This window comes from Podarcis erhardii (assembly GCF_964252035.2).
Source record: "Podarcis erhardii genome assembly, chromosome: 10".
Taxonomy (NCBI): domain Eukaryota; kingdom Metazoa; phylum Chordata; class Lepidosauria; order Squamata; family Lacertidae; genus Podarcis; species Podarcis erhardii.
The window spans coordinates 47,563,417-47,581,981 of NC_138500.1; the positions used below are offsets into that span (position 1 = coordinate 47,563,417).

The window sequence follows — 18,565 nt, forward strand, 5'->3', positions numbered from 1 at the left end:
TTACTAGGCCAATCTCTAATGAGGTGGTTGTTGATTCCTGCTGGGTGCAGGATAATGATAATAATTTCCTGCTCCATCATGTGACGATCCTCAAAAGATCTCTGGGAATACAAGACCTATGGCATCTTCCTCTCTGAAACGTGTGGCTGTTGCTGGCTGGAGTGGAGGGGGAAGATTATCTAGCATCATAATTGATGCTTTTCTCATGCCATCACTTACATATTATGGCATGAGTGGCAGCTGTCCTGCCTTGAACACAGGCAACTGGTGGACTGTAAATTTGCTAAGCATAGCAACGCCATCATTTTATCCTTTCAGAATGACAGAAGCATCCGAATTTAAACTTTCAGCTGCCTTATTTGCAGTGACGTGCCTATGAGAGACCTACGCCATTCACGTAGATTTTGGTCGCGCCGCGAACCACGAGCTTTACACGCCCCCCCCCCCTTTGAGGCCGTTCACGTCAATTCCGTTGGAAAACTGACTAATAAGCGACGTGTTCCGTCTCGAGACGGACGTTTCTCGCGCCCATTCAGAAGGCCTTCCGCGCGAAACCAATACGCGGGCGGCAGCTCCCCGGAAAGGCGGGGCGTCGCGTCGGGTTGGTGACGTGCGGGTGTTCGCGCATGCGGGCCTTCCTTTTCTGGGTGGCAGCGAGAGAGGCAGCACCATGAAGGCGTCGGGCACCGTAAGCGAAGCGCCGGTCTCGCGGGCTTGCGGGCGTGTCGGGCGGACGCTTCTAATAAGGCAAAGCGGGCGGGGGTGGGGGAAAGCGGCTGAGGGTGGTGGCGGCGGCGGCCCAGGGAGGAGGCGGCTTTCCGTGGGTCTTTCCTCGGCCTTGTCTGGCTCAGGCCACGAGCGAGCGCCCAATATGGCGGCCCTGGCGCCGTCAGCTCCTCGCAGCGTGGAGCCTCCGGGAGACGCGCTTGGCTGAGAAGCCCCGCCTAAGGCGGATGGTCCCCCCCCCACACACACTCCAAGGCCGTGGAATGGGGAGGCTTCCCCCTTTATATCAGGCCTCCTCCTCTCGCCTCCATTCCACCCTCATGGGAACATGCAGTTTCCAGTCGGGGCTGGTCTTCGTGCATCTTTTGAACTGGGCAAACTACTGATCGTTGAAATATACTTTCCCTGTATGTCAGGGATGGGCCGATGTGTGTGCGCACAATGTACAGAGCTCAGTATGATTAACGTCAAGATAAGGTGGCGCTGTGGGTTAAACCACAGAGCCTAGGACTTGCAGATCAGAAGGTTGGTGGTTCGAATCTCCTCAATGGGCTGAGCTCCCGTTGCTCGGTCCCTGCTCCTGCCAGCCTAGCAGTTATAAAGCACGTCAAAGTGCAAGTAGATAAATAGGTACCGCTCCAGCGGGAAGGTAAACGGTGTTTCCGTGCTGGCCACATGACCTGGAAGCTGTACGCCGGCTCCCTCGGCCAATAAAGCGAGATGAGCGCTGCAACCCCAGAGTCGGTCACGACTGGAACTAATGGTCAGGGATCTCTTTACCTTTACCGTTGCACAAGTAATTCATTTTTTACAATCATCTTGCAGGTAAAAACACCCTGGCTCTAAAAGCAGTATGGATTTTTCATGTTTGTTTTCTCTCTCTTTCAGCTGAGGGAGTACAAAGTTGTTGGGAGATGCCTCCCCACTCCTAAGTGCCCAACACCACCTCTCTATCGTATGCGCATCTTTGCTCCTAATCATGTTGTTGCAAAGTCCCGTTTCTGGTACTTTGTCTCTCAGCTGAAGAAGATGAAGAAATCTTCTGGGGAAATTGTGTACTGTGGACAGGTAAGACCACAAACAAACTTAAATCTTAAAGACCTGTTTAATTTTGTGGTTGGAATGCTTGTTTATTTGCTTAACCCAATATTCCCTAGCTTGTATATATCACCTGTGGGAAACTTCTGTCCCTCCAGATGTTGCTGCATTACAACTCCTACCATCCTTGTCATTTGGCCATGCTAGTTCAGCAGCATTTGGAGGGCCAAAGGTTCCGCATACATATATTTGACCAATGCTTTATTAATGTCTGGTCTAGCTTTTTTGGCTTCGTCAAAAGTATTTAAGTGCTGTAGGTTGGCTCAAAAATTTTGCTGAGTATTTCGCTGCACATTGTCAGTGCAATCCTAATCATGCTTACTCAGAAGTAACTCCTATTGAATGCAGTAGGGCTTCCAGGTAGGTGGGAGTTAGGATTGCAGCTTGAAATGCTTTCCCTCCATTTTGAAAACACTTAAAATTAATGTTGCTGTGTTTCTCTGTATCATGCTACTACTTCTTTGAAGAATCTAACTGGTGTAGCGTGTGGATTTGGCAGGATATTCTGTATTACTGTAATGTTTGGGGCATTTTACAGTTTTTAAAAGGGGTAGACATAGGGCAAGGACGTAGAAAAATATTCCTTATAAACCTCCAAAGTAATCTCTTGATTTCAGCAGAATTTACATAGGGTAGTCAAATCCCAGGTGGTATGGGATGATGGGAGTTGTCCAACATCATCTGGGAACCCAAGGTTGAGAAAGCCTGGTCTAGAGATTGTTTCTCATTTAAAAGAATCCAAATTGGCCTGGAAGGGTTGAGATTGAAAATTGGTTATAAAATTCTAATTCGCATGGAGAGATTTCTTTCTTAAAATACTATAATTTGAGTTCACCCAGTAGAGCTTATTGGCAATAAGCTGGAGTCAAATGAAAGAAAGTGAAACTTAACACTTAATCTGCAGCTAATTTACCACCACAAGATGTGTTGATGGCCGCTAGCATAGTTGCATTAAATGGTTGATTACTAAATGAATCTTTCATGCTACTTCTGAAAATCAGATACTAACCTTCATATTTATATACTATTTTGAGCTTCTGAAAGCATCTTCTGGCATTCTGTCCACAGTTGTTTTTAGATTAATTCTGCAATCATAAGCACACTTACGATATAAGCCCTTTTGAATACAGTGGGGCTTCTGAAAAAACATGCATAGGATTACACCAGGATCTCCGAAACTGGATTTCAGAACTGCATCTCTCATCAGCATTTGACAATGCTTGATAGGACTGATGAGAGATGGAGTCCATAGCAGTTGACGGGCCACAGATTAGTCTATGCTGCTGCAGATGGACATTGGTTTGCTGTACCAAGGAAATTTTACATTCTTACTAGGTTGTTTTGTGATGCCTGCATATTAGTTCCAGGCATGATCCACATACAGTACTTAAAGCAGTACTTTGTACTCAGCAGCATTTTGTAGTAATGAAAGCCATATATACCATATAACAGAGATGAGGAATCTGTAGCCCTCCAGATGTTGCTGAAATAAAACTCCCATCATCCCGGTGTTAGAAACACAGATATGAAAGCTAGGAGCTAAATGGCACCTTAAACCTCGGTTATGAGTACATCAACGGAATGTCTAGGCATGCTTCTTTAATAACAGTACAGTGCTGAAAATGAATGAACAGCTAAAATATTATGTTCATTTTTCACATGGTCTAGTCCTTCCCCTCCCACCACCTAATATTCTTAAGAGGGTCTCTTCTCCAATCTTCAGAGAGTAGCTGGAAAATGGGAGTCAGAAAAATGTCCTCCTTTGCTTCCACTCTGCAGTTTTAATCTGAAATCTTAGGCGCCGTACTGCTCCCAGAGCTCAGAAACTGCTCGCACTAATGAAATTTCCTGCCACAAAATGTGCCTAGAACAATGGGAGTTTTGAACAGTTTATCATCCTGGAACATTGGCCATGATGGCTGATGGGAGTCTAAAACATCTGGAAGTTAATAGGTTCCCTATTCCTGCCATATAAATTTAACAGCAATGAAATCTCTCCATTCTGATCCATTTGTTGATTCTTTCACTTGTTATATAAAGCACTGGTAGTCTGTAATGTGATTTTTCTGACAATGTTATTAATGCAATCAGGTTTTTGAGAAGTCTCCGCTGAAGGTGAAAAATTTCGGTATCTGGCTGCGCTATGATTCTCGTAGTGGAACTCATAACATGTACAGGGAGTACAGGGATTTGACAACTGCTGGAGCTGTTACACAGTGCTGTAAGTAGAGACGCTTTTGGTATTTTTGTTTTCTTTTCGATACCACTATTGAAAGATAATGAAAAAGAGGAAATAATTCAAAGTTTTTATCGTGTCATCCATTGCATTTATTTTGATTAGTTATGCAACCTAAATTGACTAAGCATTTTATATGAAGCCAGGTTATAGTTGGCTGCAACCTATATTTCTGTGACTTAAGAGTTGTGGTGGTAGTTTTGCTCCACCCATGCAGATTCTTTAACATTAAAGGTTGTTTCCAACAAATGCCGTACCACAGACTTATATGTGTGCAACAGAACTTTATCTCCTGACCCTCCCAGCACCTCCTATTCCCTCAAAATTATCTCCTGATGGTTGGGGGACCCCCGCTCAGAGCTGATTTTTTTTTTTTTTTTTTTTTGGGTGTGCACTGGGGGGAGAATAAACAAGTCCCGCACAAGTGGAATTTTGTTCATGCAGTGTTGGATACAACTCTTAAGGTTTTTTGAAAAATAAGTTGCAGCTTTGTGTGCTCTAGTCATAAACAAGTTTGGGACTGATGCACATTCCATTGTTCTTGATGGGTCTTAGTTATGGATAATGTGTCTGGCATTCTTTTCATTGACCCAAGCCAGGTCAAGATAAGTTTCATTCTTTTAATCTGTTCATAGCCAGACTTATCTTGACCTAGTTTGGGTCATCGAAAAGGTTAGCATGGCTCAAAACCAACCTGCTGTTGTCGGACTACAACTCCCATCACCCCTAGCTCCAGGACCAGTGATCAGGGATGATGGGAGTTGTAGTCCAACAACAGCCGGGGACCAAAGTTTGAGAAACACTGTATAAACTGTACTCTGCCACCTAATTCATGTGATTTGTTGTGTGAAAATTACTTTTAACTTTTTTTTTTTGTCAACTGGGAACTTTGGCTGTCCTTTAGGACTATCCACATGTGCAGATTACATGATGGAAGAGCCACAAATTGTTACTGGTGTTGAAATTTAAAACTGCATACAAACCCAAAGAGCATTGTTTATAATAAAATGTTCTTGCCGTGTGTGCAGATATTAAATGTACCTTGTCGCCTTTCAAGAGCTGCTGTGCCTTTGAAAGTGAAATTGAAGGTCCTACAAATAAATACAGCAAGATTGTGTATTTGTGTATGTACAGATATCTAGTTACAGGGCTCAACCTTGTTTATGTTATTAGAATAGTTCATAATTGTCTGGCATATTACAGATCGCGATATGGGAGCCCGTCATAGAGCTCGTGCTCACTCAATTCAGATCATGAAAGTTGAAGAGATCGCTGCTAACAAGTGCCGCAGACCAGCTGTCAAGCAGTTCCATGTAAGTAGATTAAATGCGTACTTTTGACATCTCTACAAAGTTGAGAATGGAACAGTCTTCATCAAAGTGATGTCAATAAAAAACTACAGTACTAAACCAAATCAAATTTCAATCATGTAAAATTGCCTATACTGGGTCTGCATGAGCAGATCTTCACTCAAGAGAATCCCCCATCCTCCTAGAGCAATTTCTGGGACAAGAGGGGGTGCAGATTGTAGATGAGGGAGGGAAAACGCATTATACTCATGCATGGACCCATTTTCTTTTACTGTAAAAATACTTTTGTGTTATATAACATGAAACAACATGCTCTTATTTAATAAGAGAAACCTATTTCTCCTCTTGCTGCTTAGTTTCAAATTTATAGTATTATGTATACACATCTTGTTTTGTTCTTTAAAATGTTCATTTGCAAAATGTCCTCTAAGGATTCAGTCTTTGTTTCTTCTTTGCTGATTAAAACATACAGATGTTTGTTTGGTTTTGGCTTATTATAAAAAAATCATATAATTTTAGTGCAGTGCAGTGTGTCCCCCAGCTGTTTTTTTACCACAATGCAGATTCTGGTGCAGATATGTAAGTGGTACCATGATATTACTGGGAAAAATGGATTTATATATTTTTGTGGTCCCATCAGAAAGGGTATGGAGCCTGAAACGTATCTGATATTGAAGGACACCTAAAAGACATTTTGCACTAGTGACTTTTTAGCAGCTTTGGGATGCTGCCTTTATTACATGTGTGTGGGGATTAGAAAGGTGCATCCCTGTTGCTATTAACATCCAAGATGTTAATTTATTTTTACTAACTCTATTTTTCTTGTGTAGTAATGTCAATTATTAAAACATAGTAGCCATGAATTAATTTTACTAGTTAGGGTCTAATGAACATTTACTAATGCTTTGTTTTCCTACAGGATTCCAAAATCAAGTTCCCTCTGCCACATAGAGTCCTGCGTCGTCAACATAAGCCGCGCTTCACCACCAAGAGACCAAACACGTTCTTCTAAATGCAGACTTGGTTCATTTGCTCTGAGTTTCAATAAAGTTCTTTTTGAACTTCTGATTATTTTTGTTAGGTCTGGAACATAATTGTCCTAACTTTGCAAATACAATGTTGAGGGAAATTGCACATCTGCCTGTCATCCTCTTCCCACCTCTCTGCTGTGCATCTGTGGAAGGACAAGGGAGCTGATGGATCTAGAGTATCATTCACAGAACAGGATGCTCTCTGATAGACCCATACACAGACTCGCTTTGTCAGCTTATCACAAAGAGCCTTTAGAAAAGAGAAGAGCAAAGTTTCTCAGGTTGCTGAGAAACAGGTAATTGTTATTGCCACAAGTAGTCATTTGCTACCTTAAATTGCTAGGCACACGACTGTGGCAGATACAGAAACTACGTATAGAAAGTTATATTTTGTACTTTTTATTATGCCTGTCACTTTCCTTAACATGTAAACAGACTCCAACTCAACAAAACTAGCAAAGAAGAACACACAATACTTCCATTATGAACACAAGAAAATGCTAGGTTGGTGTAGCCTACACATATTTATTGCTCCAATGTGTAAACTGTGTACAAAGAAAAGCAGTCTTGCCTTGTTCTTAGGAACAGCAGATGAGGTACAGAGGCTGGAGGTACCAGTTGGCTGCAAGTAGGTGGGTGGAATGCCAGGCTTAGTGGATCCTGCCAGGACATAGAGGCCTCCCCAAATTGTCCACTATGCCAGGTGTTGAAAGTATCCCTGCATATTTGCACCAGAGTTTGTGTGGGCTATGACTGAGTTGAATACAGTGGTACCTATGCTTCAGGTTACAGACTCCGCTAACCCAGAAATATTACCTCAGGTTAAGAACTTTGCTTCAGGATGAGAACAGAAATTGTGCAGTGGTGGCACAGCGGGAGGCCCCATTAGCTAAAGTGGTGCTTCAGGTTAAGAACAGTTTCAAGTTAAGAACAGACCTCCAGAACGAATTAAGTTCTTAACCCGAGATACCACTGTATTTTGACTTGACAGACTCACTATAAAAATAGTTGAAAACATTGGGAAGGGTAATGTGAGGCGCAAAAGTTGTGGCTATAGCGGGTGTGGAGAACCTTTGGCTGATGCTACACAAAATGCCAGATATGGGGCAGGTGGCGTTACAGCTGACTGACTTAAAGGCAACTGGACAGGCAATGCTGATACCATGATAGTCGTCTTTCGCCTGATGTTTCTACTTTTAAGTTTGGAAAATTTCTCCAGAGTTTAAAAAACAAAACCTGGGGTCGGGGGCTCTATGTCTTTCCTCTTAGTTCTTTCTCAGAATCCAAACACAGGAAGCAAGGACAAATTGACCAATAATCTTGATATTAACAGAAAAATATAGGACGACTAAGAAAGCTGCAAAACAGACTGGTAGCATGTCTTTTGGTAAAGAATTGGGTGCTGAGTTGTGTAAGTGGAATGGAAAAAGGAAGCCTGATACAGTCTTGGGCATCGGAGGCCAATCCCCAGCCTGACTGGGCCCCAAACCTGGCCATTATCAGTGGATGAGTAGAGAAGGAACGAGTTTCAACCCCATCGTCGAAGTGCCTGAAAATGCAAGGTTGGCGACTGCAGCCTTCGGGCCGCCGCTCTAGGACTTGAGCCCTTCTGTCCTCGCTGCGCTCCTATGGAAATAAATTAGTCCCCGCGCCTCGCCTATTATTGGATTCACTAACCAATAGGATTCGTTCCCCTGATTCCTCGTCCCCGCCCTCACCAGCCTCGCTCGGGTTCCCCCGCCCTGTGGCTTCCCTGATAGATCACGTGGCGCTGCCCCTTCCCTACAGCCCGATTGGCTCTTGAATAGGGAAGGGGCGGGCGTGCGGGGGGGGGTTATGATGGCCGCCCTCCGGCTCACGTGACTTGTCCTGTAGGTGTATATGCCTGCGCGCGCGCGCGCGTGTGTTTGTGGATGTCTCCGCGTTGGGGCGCGGGAGAGGTGGCTGCCGTGGCGGGCGAATGGGGGAGTCTACCCCTGTGGGCGCGCCGGTGCCGGTGGAGCAGGCGGTGCTGGAGACCTTCTTCTCGCACCTGGGCATCTTCTCCTACGACAAGGCCAAGGACAATGTGGAGAAGGAGCGCGAGGCCAACAAGAGCGCGGGCGCCAGCTGGCTCTCGCTGCTGGCCGGCTTGGCCCACCTGGCCGCGGCCGAGAAGGCCTATCACAGCATGACCTTCCTGGGCCAGAAACTAGGTACCGACCGGGCCGCTGATGCTGCTTTGGGGCCGCTTTTCTTCTCTCCTCCCCCCTCCTCCGCCGCCCCATTCAACTGAGGCGCAGGTCTCCCCTCGACAGAGAAGGGCAGTTCTTCCTTGATGGGCGGAACTTCTCCTCAGGCCCGCCAGCAGTTGGTCCCGAGGTGTAGCTGTTGAGTGAGGGCAGGGGTGCCAACTTGAATAAAATATCGGGGTGGGGGGCAGATATTATGTGAACTGCCCTGAGACCCCCAGCTATAGGTAAAGGTAAAGGGACCCCTGACCATTAGGTCCAGTCGTGGCCGACTCTGGGGTTGCGGCGCTCATCTCGCTTTATCGGCCGAGGGAGCCGGCATACAGCTTCCGGGTCATGTGGCCAGAAGGACTAAGCCGCTTCTGGCGAACCAGAGCAGCGCACGGAAACGCCGTTTACCTTCCCGCCAGAGCGGTACCTATTTATCTACTTGCACTTTGACGTGCTTTCGAACTGCTAGGTTGGCAGGAGCAGGGACCGAGCAATGGGAGCTCACCCCGTCGCAGGGATTCGAACCGCCGACTTTCTGATCGGCAAGTCCTAGGCTCTGTGGTTTAACCCATAAGAATAATAAGCCGCATCCCTGCCATAGCTGTCAACTTTCAGATTTGAGAATAAGGGATCAGCAGCCTTGAAAATAAGGGATCAGCAGCTTCACCTGTCCCCAGGGACAGTCTACCGGATATCTAACAATCCGGGATAGCAGTGGGAAGCAGTGGGAAATGGCGCTGGAATAAGGGAATTTCCCGTAAAAAAGGGGAAGGTTGACAGCTATGATCCCCGCATAAACAAGGTGTGGCGCACTTACCTCATTTGAATGGCAACACCCATCAACTTTGGCTGCCTCCCCAGCTCCCTCAGGTATTTTATTTGGGGGGGGGGGCAAAGGGACCTCGGCCCCTAGGAGTTGGCTCCTATGCTGAGGGGTTGGGCCCATGTCATCCCCCTTCTGCACTTCACTCACCCCCCCACACCTTTCCAGACATCCATATCCACAACAGCCTTGGGATGTTCAGCAGAACAAACAAAACCTAGGGACAGCTCAAAGGTATATTTGCTGGCAAAGGTGTACGTGTTTCATGGAAGAGTTGCTTCATACTCCCAATGTTCATCACAAGCAATACATCCTGTCATCCTGCCTTTATAGGTCCCGTTTCTTGCCCGGCAGAAACTGAATTCAATAATAACAATATTGAGGGCCCCCTTTTTTAACACAATACATCGGCTTTTTGTTCTGTTGCAGCTTGATAGTGAAAGCAAGTGCTGGAGCAACTGCTTTGCATGCAGTTAGATCTGAGGTTCAGTTGGAAACACTGGTGTGGAGATTTTGCCAGTTAATGTAGGCCAGTGGTGTCCAAACTTTTTTCAAAGAGGGCCAGATTTGATGAAGTGAAGGGCCGTGAGAGCTGGCCAAAGGACCAACCAAAGTTGTTGAGCTTTTTTTAAGTTGGTGAGCTTTTTTTAGGCAATACTACTGAGCTAGCTAGAACAGAAATCTGATTCATGCAAGGCAGTCTGTTGCCGAATGGAAACTAATAGGCAGGAATCATTTTGGGTGCTGGACTGGCCATTTAAATGTGATAGAAAGAGTCCCAGTTAATAGACTTGGGAAGGAGAGGGTGGTGAATGGGTCCTTCATCGTTCAGGCTGCAGATTAACTTTCAAATCATTGAGCAACTTAAACGTTTGTTCAGATTTATAAAGCTACTCTAAAACAGCATTCTTTGACATGGCACTGGCAGTCCAGGTAATGTGCTGATATCAGTAACCTGTTAGGGCTTTCTGGTTCTTCTAAGGCTCATGTTTGCAGAACTAGGTTGTCACATAGAACTGTCAGCAACACCAGTTTAATAAAATCATCGAATAGGCACTGTCCAAAAACAGAAAAGCATAAGTCCTTCCTGAAGTCTCATATTCTGAAAAAAGCCTTGAGACAAAAGGAGAGAAGAGTTGCAGAGGAACTTTGCACTTGCTGGAGTCGGAAAAATAAAAGCATGAAAAGAGTTAAAGAATCTTGGACGGATTTTTAGTCCTTGCTTTCAAAATCACAGCTGGTTACAAATAAGAATTATATTACTCTCATGCACTATGTTCTTTGCATTTGATTACTTAACTCTGCTTCCTTCCCTTAATGGGTCTTGTGACTCCCTTGAGGTGTGATGTGGCTCTTGGGAAAATACATGCTTAAGCTTTCTTAATCTTAAATAATTTAAAATGTACTTGCTTGTGTGCTTTTAAGGACTAATGAGCAGGTCTTTGAGTTCATCTGTTCTCTTTGAGTTGTGATTTGCAGTTAGAATGTTGGTATATTCATGACTGTACGTTTCAGATTTCAGGGTTTAAAAAACTTAAAAGTGTTTCGTGTTGTTTGGTCAAAAACACATTCAAAAGTCTAGCTATTAATAGCAACATGAGTTATTAACATTTAATGATGGCAATGCTGTGTAAAATCCTTAGAGAAGAGGTTACTTCTAGGTTGAGTATATTCTTCCCAGCAAACTTAGAAGTAATATTTAGACCTTTCTGAAAACAAGGCATGAACAAGCAATGTGGCAGAAGGCCCCTGATGAAAAATTAATTTGGAAAAAGTAGAGGTTAAACTTGCTAAAATGCAAACTTCTATTACGTAATAGTGAAATCTCTTACAAGTCATTGTTGCTGCTTAATATGCAATTGCTAATTAACTACGGGGGCATATTGTTTCATCTTGTGCGTTTTTCATCCATGGTATGGGTAATACATACTTCTTTAAAAAAAATACAGGTGGACAGTCATTCTTCAGCCGAAAAGACTCTATACGAACCATATATACATCTCTGCATAATGAACTGAAGAAGGTGGTGGCAACGGGTCGGAATGCATTGGGGGGAACAGCCCCTCACCTAGAAGAACTGCTTTCTCACCTGTCTGAGCAGCTCTGTTATTTTGTTCAGGCTCGAATGGAAATTGCTGATTTCTATGAAAAAATGTATAGCCTTAGCACCCAAAAGTTTATCAACTCCGAGGAACTGGTCAACATCTTGGAATCCATCCTTAAAAAATACAGCTCAAGGTCAGTGTGTCCTTTTAATGTCTTTATTTTAAGCAGAAGGATTGAAAAATTGCATTATATCTTTGTCAATGTAAAAGCAGTCCGGAATCCAAATGGTCTAGTCTTTATACCATTTTACATATTAGCAAAAAACGAGTTTAACATGTATGAACAATGCCAACAAAGTCTCTGCAATTCCTCACCCCACCCCGGTGTTTTAGATGACCAGCAGTTGGAACAGGGATCTGGCACAGTTTCTATCTTGTTTGCTATCCAATAATTTCATTAACTTTCATCTTCCCCTACCCCTTAATTTTTTTTTTTTTTTTTTGTGATGGGCTCAGGAAGCCTGCAAATTTATACATAGTGCCTAAATTTAAGAACATAATCACAGATTTAGGGTTGGTACAAAATTGAGAAGCATGAGATCTTTCCTTAAGCATATGAAACATAAGCACATCCTCTCAGCCTTATCATCATGATTTTTCTAAACTGCAACATCCACAAATTAATTTTAAATAGTTCCCCATAATTTAATTTTTTTAAAAATATGGTTTCATATCTGTATTTCTTAATTGCCAGTGTCAGAAGTAGACATTTTTGTGTGTGTAGAAAGCAGGTGTGGAAATGACTTTGTAATGGTGTCTGTGGTAAGGCTTTTAATTAGTACACATTTCTGAGACAGTGTAAGTTTTGTCATTCAGCCGCCTTCATCATCATTCAGTTGGCAATTTTCTGGAATTACAGTTTTTCACTAGATGTCCCCGACAAGGCTTGCATTCAGTTTAAATTCTGCTTCATTTAAACTTGGTTAGCTGAGAGTCTTATATGGTGGACTGAAGGCACATTGTCTCCAAGTAGGGAACATTTTTCCAGACACAATATCAGGAATGTTCCTCTCATTAGGAAACAATTTGAGCACTGGTCTGTGCTTTTTCTTCTTTATCTAGTTTGCAGTAACAATAAAATGGCTGTTGACCTGGTCGTTGGAACCAATTGGAGCTGAAATTTTGTAGAAATGAGTAGCGGGTCACTTTCAAGTGGATGTTTATATAATTTAATTAGTATAACTTATTCTGACCAAAGTTTTCTGCTGCATCCAAATGTGAAGTATTCTATGGTGAGTTGGAGGGTTGTTGTTTTTTGCAGAATTTGGGAGTAAATCATACATTATCCAACACTTGGAAGTACTGGCCCACTTCACATGTATGCTGTAATTAATGGTTTACCTTGAACATACATTTCTGGTCTGTTTATTTCCTCTCCACTACTGTGTGGAGGAAACAAACCATGATCTCTGGCTTAATGTTCTGACTCTGCTTTGTTTTGCTCCCAACAACCATAATCAGTAAGCCAAGAATAAACCTTGGCTAAGATTATGGTTTGTTAGGAGCAAAACATACCATGGTTCCTTGTTCAAATACAACACCTAGCTGGGGATTATGGTTTGCTTTCTGCCAATGTGATCCAAGAGGATTGAAGCGGGCATGATTTACCATGGTTTATGGCTTCTTGTGATCTGTGAATGTGGCTGTTGTGTCCCTTGGAGACAAGCATAGAAAATACTCAACTTTGATAAATTGGTGAGTGGAACATGGGCGAGCTGCTTATTCAGCGTACCTGGTGCATGAATGTAACATGCAGAGTTGCCAAGATCTTAAAATCCTATTAGAAGTAGTGACAAAGTTCTTCGATTCTGTTTTGTACCATGGTGTTGTTTCCGGGAAGGACAGCATTTGGCAAGCATGCTCTAGAACTATACACTCTCTCTGGATTCCTGGCTGATTGAGAGAATAGCTTTTCTGTGCAATGCATCTCATGCATCTCGAAATGTCTTCCCTTCTCTAGATTTCATCATCCAATCCTTAGTCCTCTGGAAAGTAGCTTCCAGTTAGAAGCGGATGTGCTTACCCATCTTTTGAAGGCTCAGGCACAGATCTCAGAGTGGAAATTCCTCCCATCCTTGGTCCATTTGCACAATGCTCACACAAAGCTGCAGACCTGGGGACAGATTTTCGAGAAGCAACGAGAAACCAAGAAACACCTGTTTGGCGGCCAGTCTCAGAAGGCTGTGCAACCGCCACACCTTTTCCTGTGGCTCATGAAACTCAAGAATATCCTCCTTGCCAAATTTAGCTTTTATTTTCATGAGGCACTTAGTCGGCAAACGACGCCATCCGAAATGAAGACATTGACTGCTAAAGCCAATCCTGATTATTTTGGGAAAATTTCCAGCTTTATCAGGAAATACGATGCTGTTAACGTTTCCTTAATCTTTGACAACCGTGGATCAGAGAGCTTTCAGGGACATGGTTACCATCATCCCCATTCCTACAGAGAAGCCCCCAAAGGTGTTGATCAGTATCCTGCAGTAGTATCTCTTCCCAGTGACAGGCCTGTTATGCACTGGCCCAATGTCATCATGATTATGTCTGACAGGGCTTCTGACCTCAACAGTTTGGAAAAGGTGGTCCATTTCTATGATGACAAAGTTCAAAGCACATACTTTTTGACTCGCCCCGAACCTCATTTTACCATTGTAGTTATTTTCGAATCCAAGAAGTCTGAGAGAGACTCCCATTTTATCTCTTTTCTCAATGAAACTTCCTATTCCCTTAAGAACTCAAAAGCATTTGCAAGTCTGAAGCCTGGATCTAAAGGATAAAAGGATTTGCTATTAAAATTGTTTATTGGACTGCAAGGAGACTGGCTTTTAAGGCTTCTAGAAATGCCTGTTTGTGTATGTTGGTCATTTTTTAAAAAAATAGAAGCTATTTTAATATTAAGTATTTAATGTTTAATATTAATATTCAGCATTTTTGGAATGAATAGCTTGAATGATATAAAATTGAATTGGAAGGTGGCAAACTCCTCAAATGTAGTGCACTAAAACTATCAGGATGGTGTTTTGCTCAACTGCTGTATTTTTTTTAAGTCTATATGACACTTGTTTGCCTTTACCTAAATGCACTTTATCTGCTGCTGGTCTGTCACTTAGCATTTGCTGGAAACAGATTTGAATAGGAATACGGAGTGTGAATCCCACCACCAAAAGCAATTGCTTATATTAAAAGTATTCTTTGGTCATATTCACTGGAAAATGTTGGAACTTGAAGCAAATAATTGCAATAAATTAAATGCATAATGGAAAAAATACCTTTCTTTCTCAACTCTGTAAAACCTTGGTCTGGAATTCCATAACCCACATATAAGGCCCCATTTCATCATCTTGTGGTAGTGTCTTTACATATCCCTTTCTCTCTAAGTCTTATGCTTAGTTATGCTATAGGAAGCTGTATATACTTGTTATTATTTATTTAAAAAAAATTATATCCCATATCTTTCCTTGAAAGAGCTCAAGGTGGCTAATAGTAAAAATAGCTCATGGTTTGTATCCAGTAGTGCCACCTACATCAGCTCTGGAAGGTTTGGGGGCTCCAGAGCAGGTTCAGGGAGAGTGCCAGGGCAGAGGAATACATTTCAAGGGGGGACAAAAGGAAGAAGTCCTATTGTACTTGCAGAACTCAGCTTTTACAACCTTGGATCCAAACTCAAATACAGCAATTTAAACCATCAAGCTAATACAGATACATGACAGCATTAAAACGTCACCAGGAAGCAACAACTCTGCCGTGAAATAAAAATTAATCAGCCTTGGGGCATTTAAGGATATGCAAATTTCTTAAACTTCCTTTCCAAGTCAGCTATGTACCTAACCAAGGACCTTAGCTTTTATAGAGGTATTGTTAACTGGTTTTTCTTTTCTGGCATGCTCCCACATGCTGCCATCCTTCAGCTACTATTCCAGAACAATGTACTCAAAATGTTGTTTTTTTCCTTCTAGAAATGAAAAGATCCCGACATTTGCAAAAGATTCAGAATGGATCCTCAGTATTGTCATTTGTGTGGCACCACTCCACTTTCTGTGGGGTGGGTGGGGGCTTGTGTGGGGTGGTTTTGGAGATAGCTGCTTCATGCCACTCCCTCTGACCAGTGCAAGCTGTCAGTTTGTGAACTATTCAGAAATGTGAAGGGAAATCAGGGATCAGCTGTAGCTCAGGCAGACACAGAGAGTTCCTCTTGTCTAACCCTTTATAATTGGTTAGAATTCCAGAATACAAGGTATTATATACCAAAAAATCCAAAGAAAACTTGCACGTGCTTAGAAATCCTACGTTTACTGGTTGGCAGGACACAAGGGAGGGTAAGGAGCGGTGTGCCTACAACCACAGAACTTTTCTCAGTTTGGGTGCAACCTGCCATTAGTGTGGGAGGGGGGAAAAGGCACTCGCTTTGTAATAACAGCAACCATGTGACAAAAGGTGTAGAATATCAGCTCCAAATGCACTTAAAAATGGATTCAACTGCAGTTATAGCACCATAAATGGCAAGTGTGGAAAAGCCCTGACTAATGCATGGCTTTTTTATTTTCTTCTCTTTGGAGAGGTTAGTCATACTTCTCTCGTGAAGAGATAATTACACTGTGCAAACCACCGGCATGGCTCTGTTGGCCACTTTGGAATATTTGGGTATGGAGGGATATTTGAGGAACAATTTACTTTTCTTTTTTTCTTAGAAGATGAGCCATTTTGTATGGTTGGATGCTATCCAGACCCAGTGTTTTGCCAGTTTTAATGTCAGTAAGGCCTAGGATGTTGTCTCTTGTCACCACCATTTGCCTGAGTTCCTCAAAACTCATTTTCTGTGAAAGGGATCTGCCTTACACCCTCTGCTGTGAAGACAAAAGCAATGCATTCAACTTCTCTGCAGTCTCCTTTGGTTGAGATGGAAGTACATTCATTCATTTTTTGCAATGCAACAGTGCCAGGAAAAGATAAATGTTCCAGTATGGGAAGAAAGAGCATATATCTTTCAGAGAAAATTAACAATAAAATAAAGACACAGTATGACTAGAGGGGGAATTTTGTTATTGATACCATGGGATCTATCGGTAGGTTTCTATGACACTCCTTCAACCACCGTCTACACACCACCTCAAATTGCAAAAGCCTCACTGGCTGTGGATTTAATTGCATTTTCCCAATGGTGATATATTGCAGCTGAGTGCTGCAATAATTCAATATCCTGAACAGAAGCCCTTTCTTGAAGGAAAGACAGTTGCGTCCTGCAGAACAAATGAACATCAGCTGTGCTACTTTTGTTCTTTGAAAAACTGGTTGGGAAGATCCTTAGGGACTGGAGAATATAGTGTGCAGGTATTGTCAGGTGTGCAAGCCCCGTGACCAATAGGACTTTTCAGGACTGGGACTTTCCTAAGTTTGTTCTGAAGAGGCAAGGCATGGCCTCACAGGTGAGGCCGATTGGTAACTCACAGCACCTGGTGGCAAGAGCTGGGAAGGGATAGAAGGTCAGCATTTCCCTTCGGCTCTTTGCTACAACAACACGCTTCCTGCCTTGCTGTGTTTAGTTTCTTGCTTCCTGATCCTTGAACCTCAGCTTCTTGACTCCCTGCTTCTTGATCCTGGGACTCTTGACTTCTTGACTCCTTGCTTCCTGACCCTCAGACCCTTGGCTACTTGACTCCAGCTCTCTGACCCTCGGACTCTTGGCTGCTGACTCCTGGCTTCTGGACCCCCATCCCTGCTCCCACCCTGCCATCTTGCCCCCCGGTCCTGACGTCCCCTGCTGGGACTTCGATCACCTGTGAACCGGACCGTGACAGGTATGGTTTAAGTGTTGTGATGTTCAACTCTTTACTCGCCGTTATAGCTACGCATATTACACTGATGGCATTAGCAATAGCCTTTAGAACAATATAAATGGAAGGTTAAAGTAATAGTCAGGCCTTGCGCTGACATTTAAAATCACTGTCCGTTTTCAAAAGAGCAGTTGAAAGTACACCTGTGTACACTTTGGGTTTAAAATGGGTTTTAAAATAATTTTGGTTAGAGTGCCTTGGGAGCTTCATTAAAAAGCATCACATACTTTTATTTACAACTTTACAACGGCAAAAGAACTGTGGTAATGTTTATTACCGAAATAACTACTTTTGGTTGTGTCACTAGGTGCAATTCAGCTGCATTAATTTTAAGCACTTTGACATTGCGTTTGAGACGATTGCACTGACGGTCTCCAGTGCAGCTAAATGCACATCAGGTATGCTCAGGGCTTTTTGTCACCTGGAACTTTTCTGCACTTCTTTTTTTTTTTTTTTTTTTTTTTTTTTTTTTTTTGCATTTTAAAATTTTTTATTAATCTCATTCTAAATACAATATATCCGAAATACAGAACTTTCCATTCATTTTTGACTTCCTTCAGCGACGTTGACATTCCTTCGAATTTGAGTCTTTGAAACACATTCCATCCTTACATATTGCCATACATATCTCCCTTTATACATTATTTCGATTTGAACAATACTTGTTAATTCTTTACAGTGCCTCTTTAAAACCCACTAGCGTTGTGTTTAGAAAACATTTATTCTCCAGATAACCCACAAATTTCCCCCAATCTTCAATAAACTTTTGATCTTTTAGGTATCTTAATTTCCCTGTCAATTTATCCAACTCAGCATACTCTGTCAATTTTGCTCTCCACTCTGCAACTGTTGGCATTTCTTCCTGCTTCCACCTCTGAGCTATCACAATTCTGGCTGCTGTAACCGCGTACTGGAATAGTTTACAATCCTTTCTCCTGATGTCCTTTCCCATAATACATAGTAGAAAAGCTTCTGGCTTTTTAACAAAAGTGTAACCTAGCATCTTTTTCAATTCATTATATACATCCTCCCAGAAGCTTTTAACTTTCTTGCACTCCCACCATTGATGATAAAACGTCCCCTCCATAAGTTTACACTTCCAACACTTATTGTCTGTCTTATACATCTTAGCTAATTTTACAGGAGTCATATACCACCTGTATTGCATCTTCATTACATTTTC

General features: G+C 42.7%; 2 protein-coding genes and 1 long non-coding RNA gene across 3 annotated transcripts in view; 2 read left to right on the plus strand and 1 right to left on the minus strand.

Moving 5' to 3' along the window:
* Positions 1-529: 529 nt before the first annotated feature.
* LOC309350842 (large ribosomal subunit protein eL20) lies at positions 530-6,438 on the plus strand. Its single transcript, XM_081878137.1, has 5 exons — positions 530-688; positions 1,615-1,794; positions 3,916-4,045; positions 5,264-5,373; positions 6,290-6,438. The coding sequence occupies exons 1-5, from the start codon at positions 671-673 to the stop codon at positions 6,380-6,382; spliced, it is 531 nt and encodes a 176-aa protein (XP_081734263.1). The 5' UTR covers positions 530-670; the 3' UTR covers positions 6,383-6,438.
* A 1,879-nt stretch (positions 6,439-8,317) lies between these two features.
* KICS2 (KICSTOR subunit 2) lies at positions 8,318-14,817 on the plus strand. The gene is made up of 3 exons (XM_081878046.1): positions 8,318-8,596; positions 11,396-11,684; positions 13,512-14,817. The coding sequence occupies exons 1-3, from the start codon at positions 8,362-8,364 to the stop codon at positions 14,326-14,328; spliced, it is 1,341 nt and encodes a 446-aa protein (XP_081734172.1). The 5' UTR covers positions 8,318-8,361; the 3' UTR covers positions 14,329-14,817.
* The window catches only part of LOC309350924, a 215,457-nt gene continuing 206,398 nt past the window's right edge, over positions 9,507-18,565 (minus strand). Inside the window, exon 2 of the long non-coding RNA XR_014160603.1 lies at positions 9,507-11,232. This is a non-coding gene — a long non-coding RNA (uncharacterized lncRNA). The remainder of the gene's footprint in view (positions 11,233-18,565) is intronic.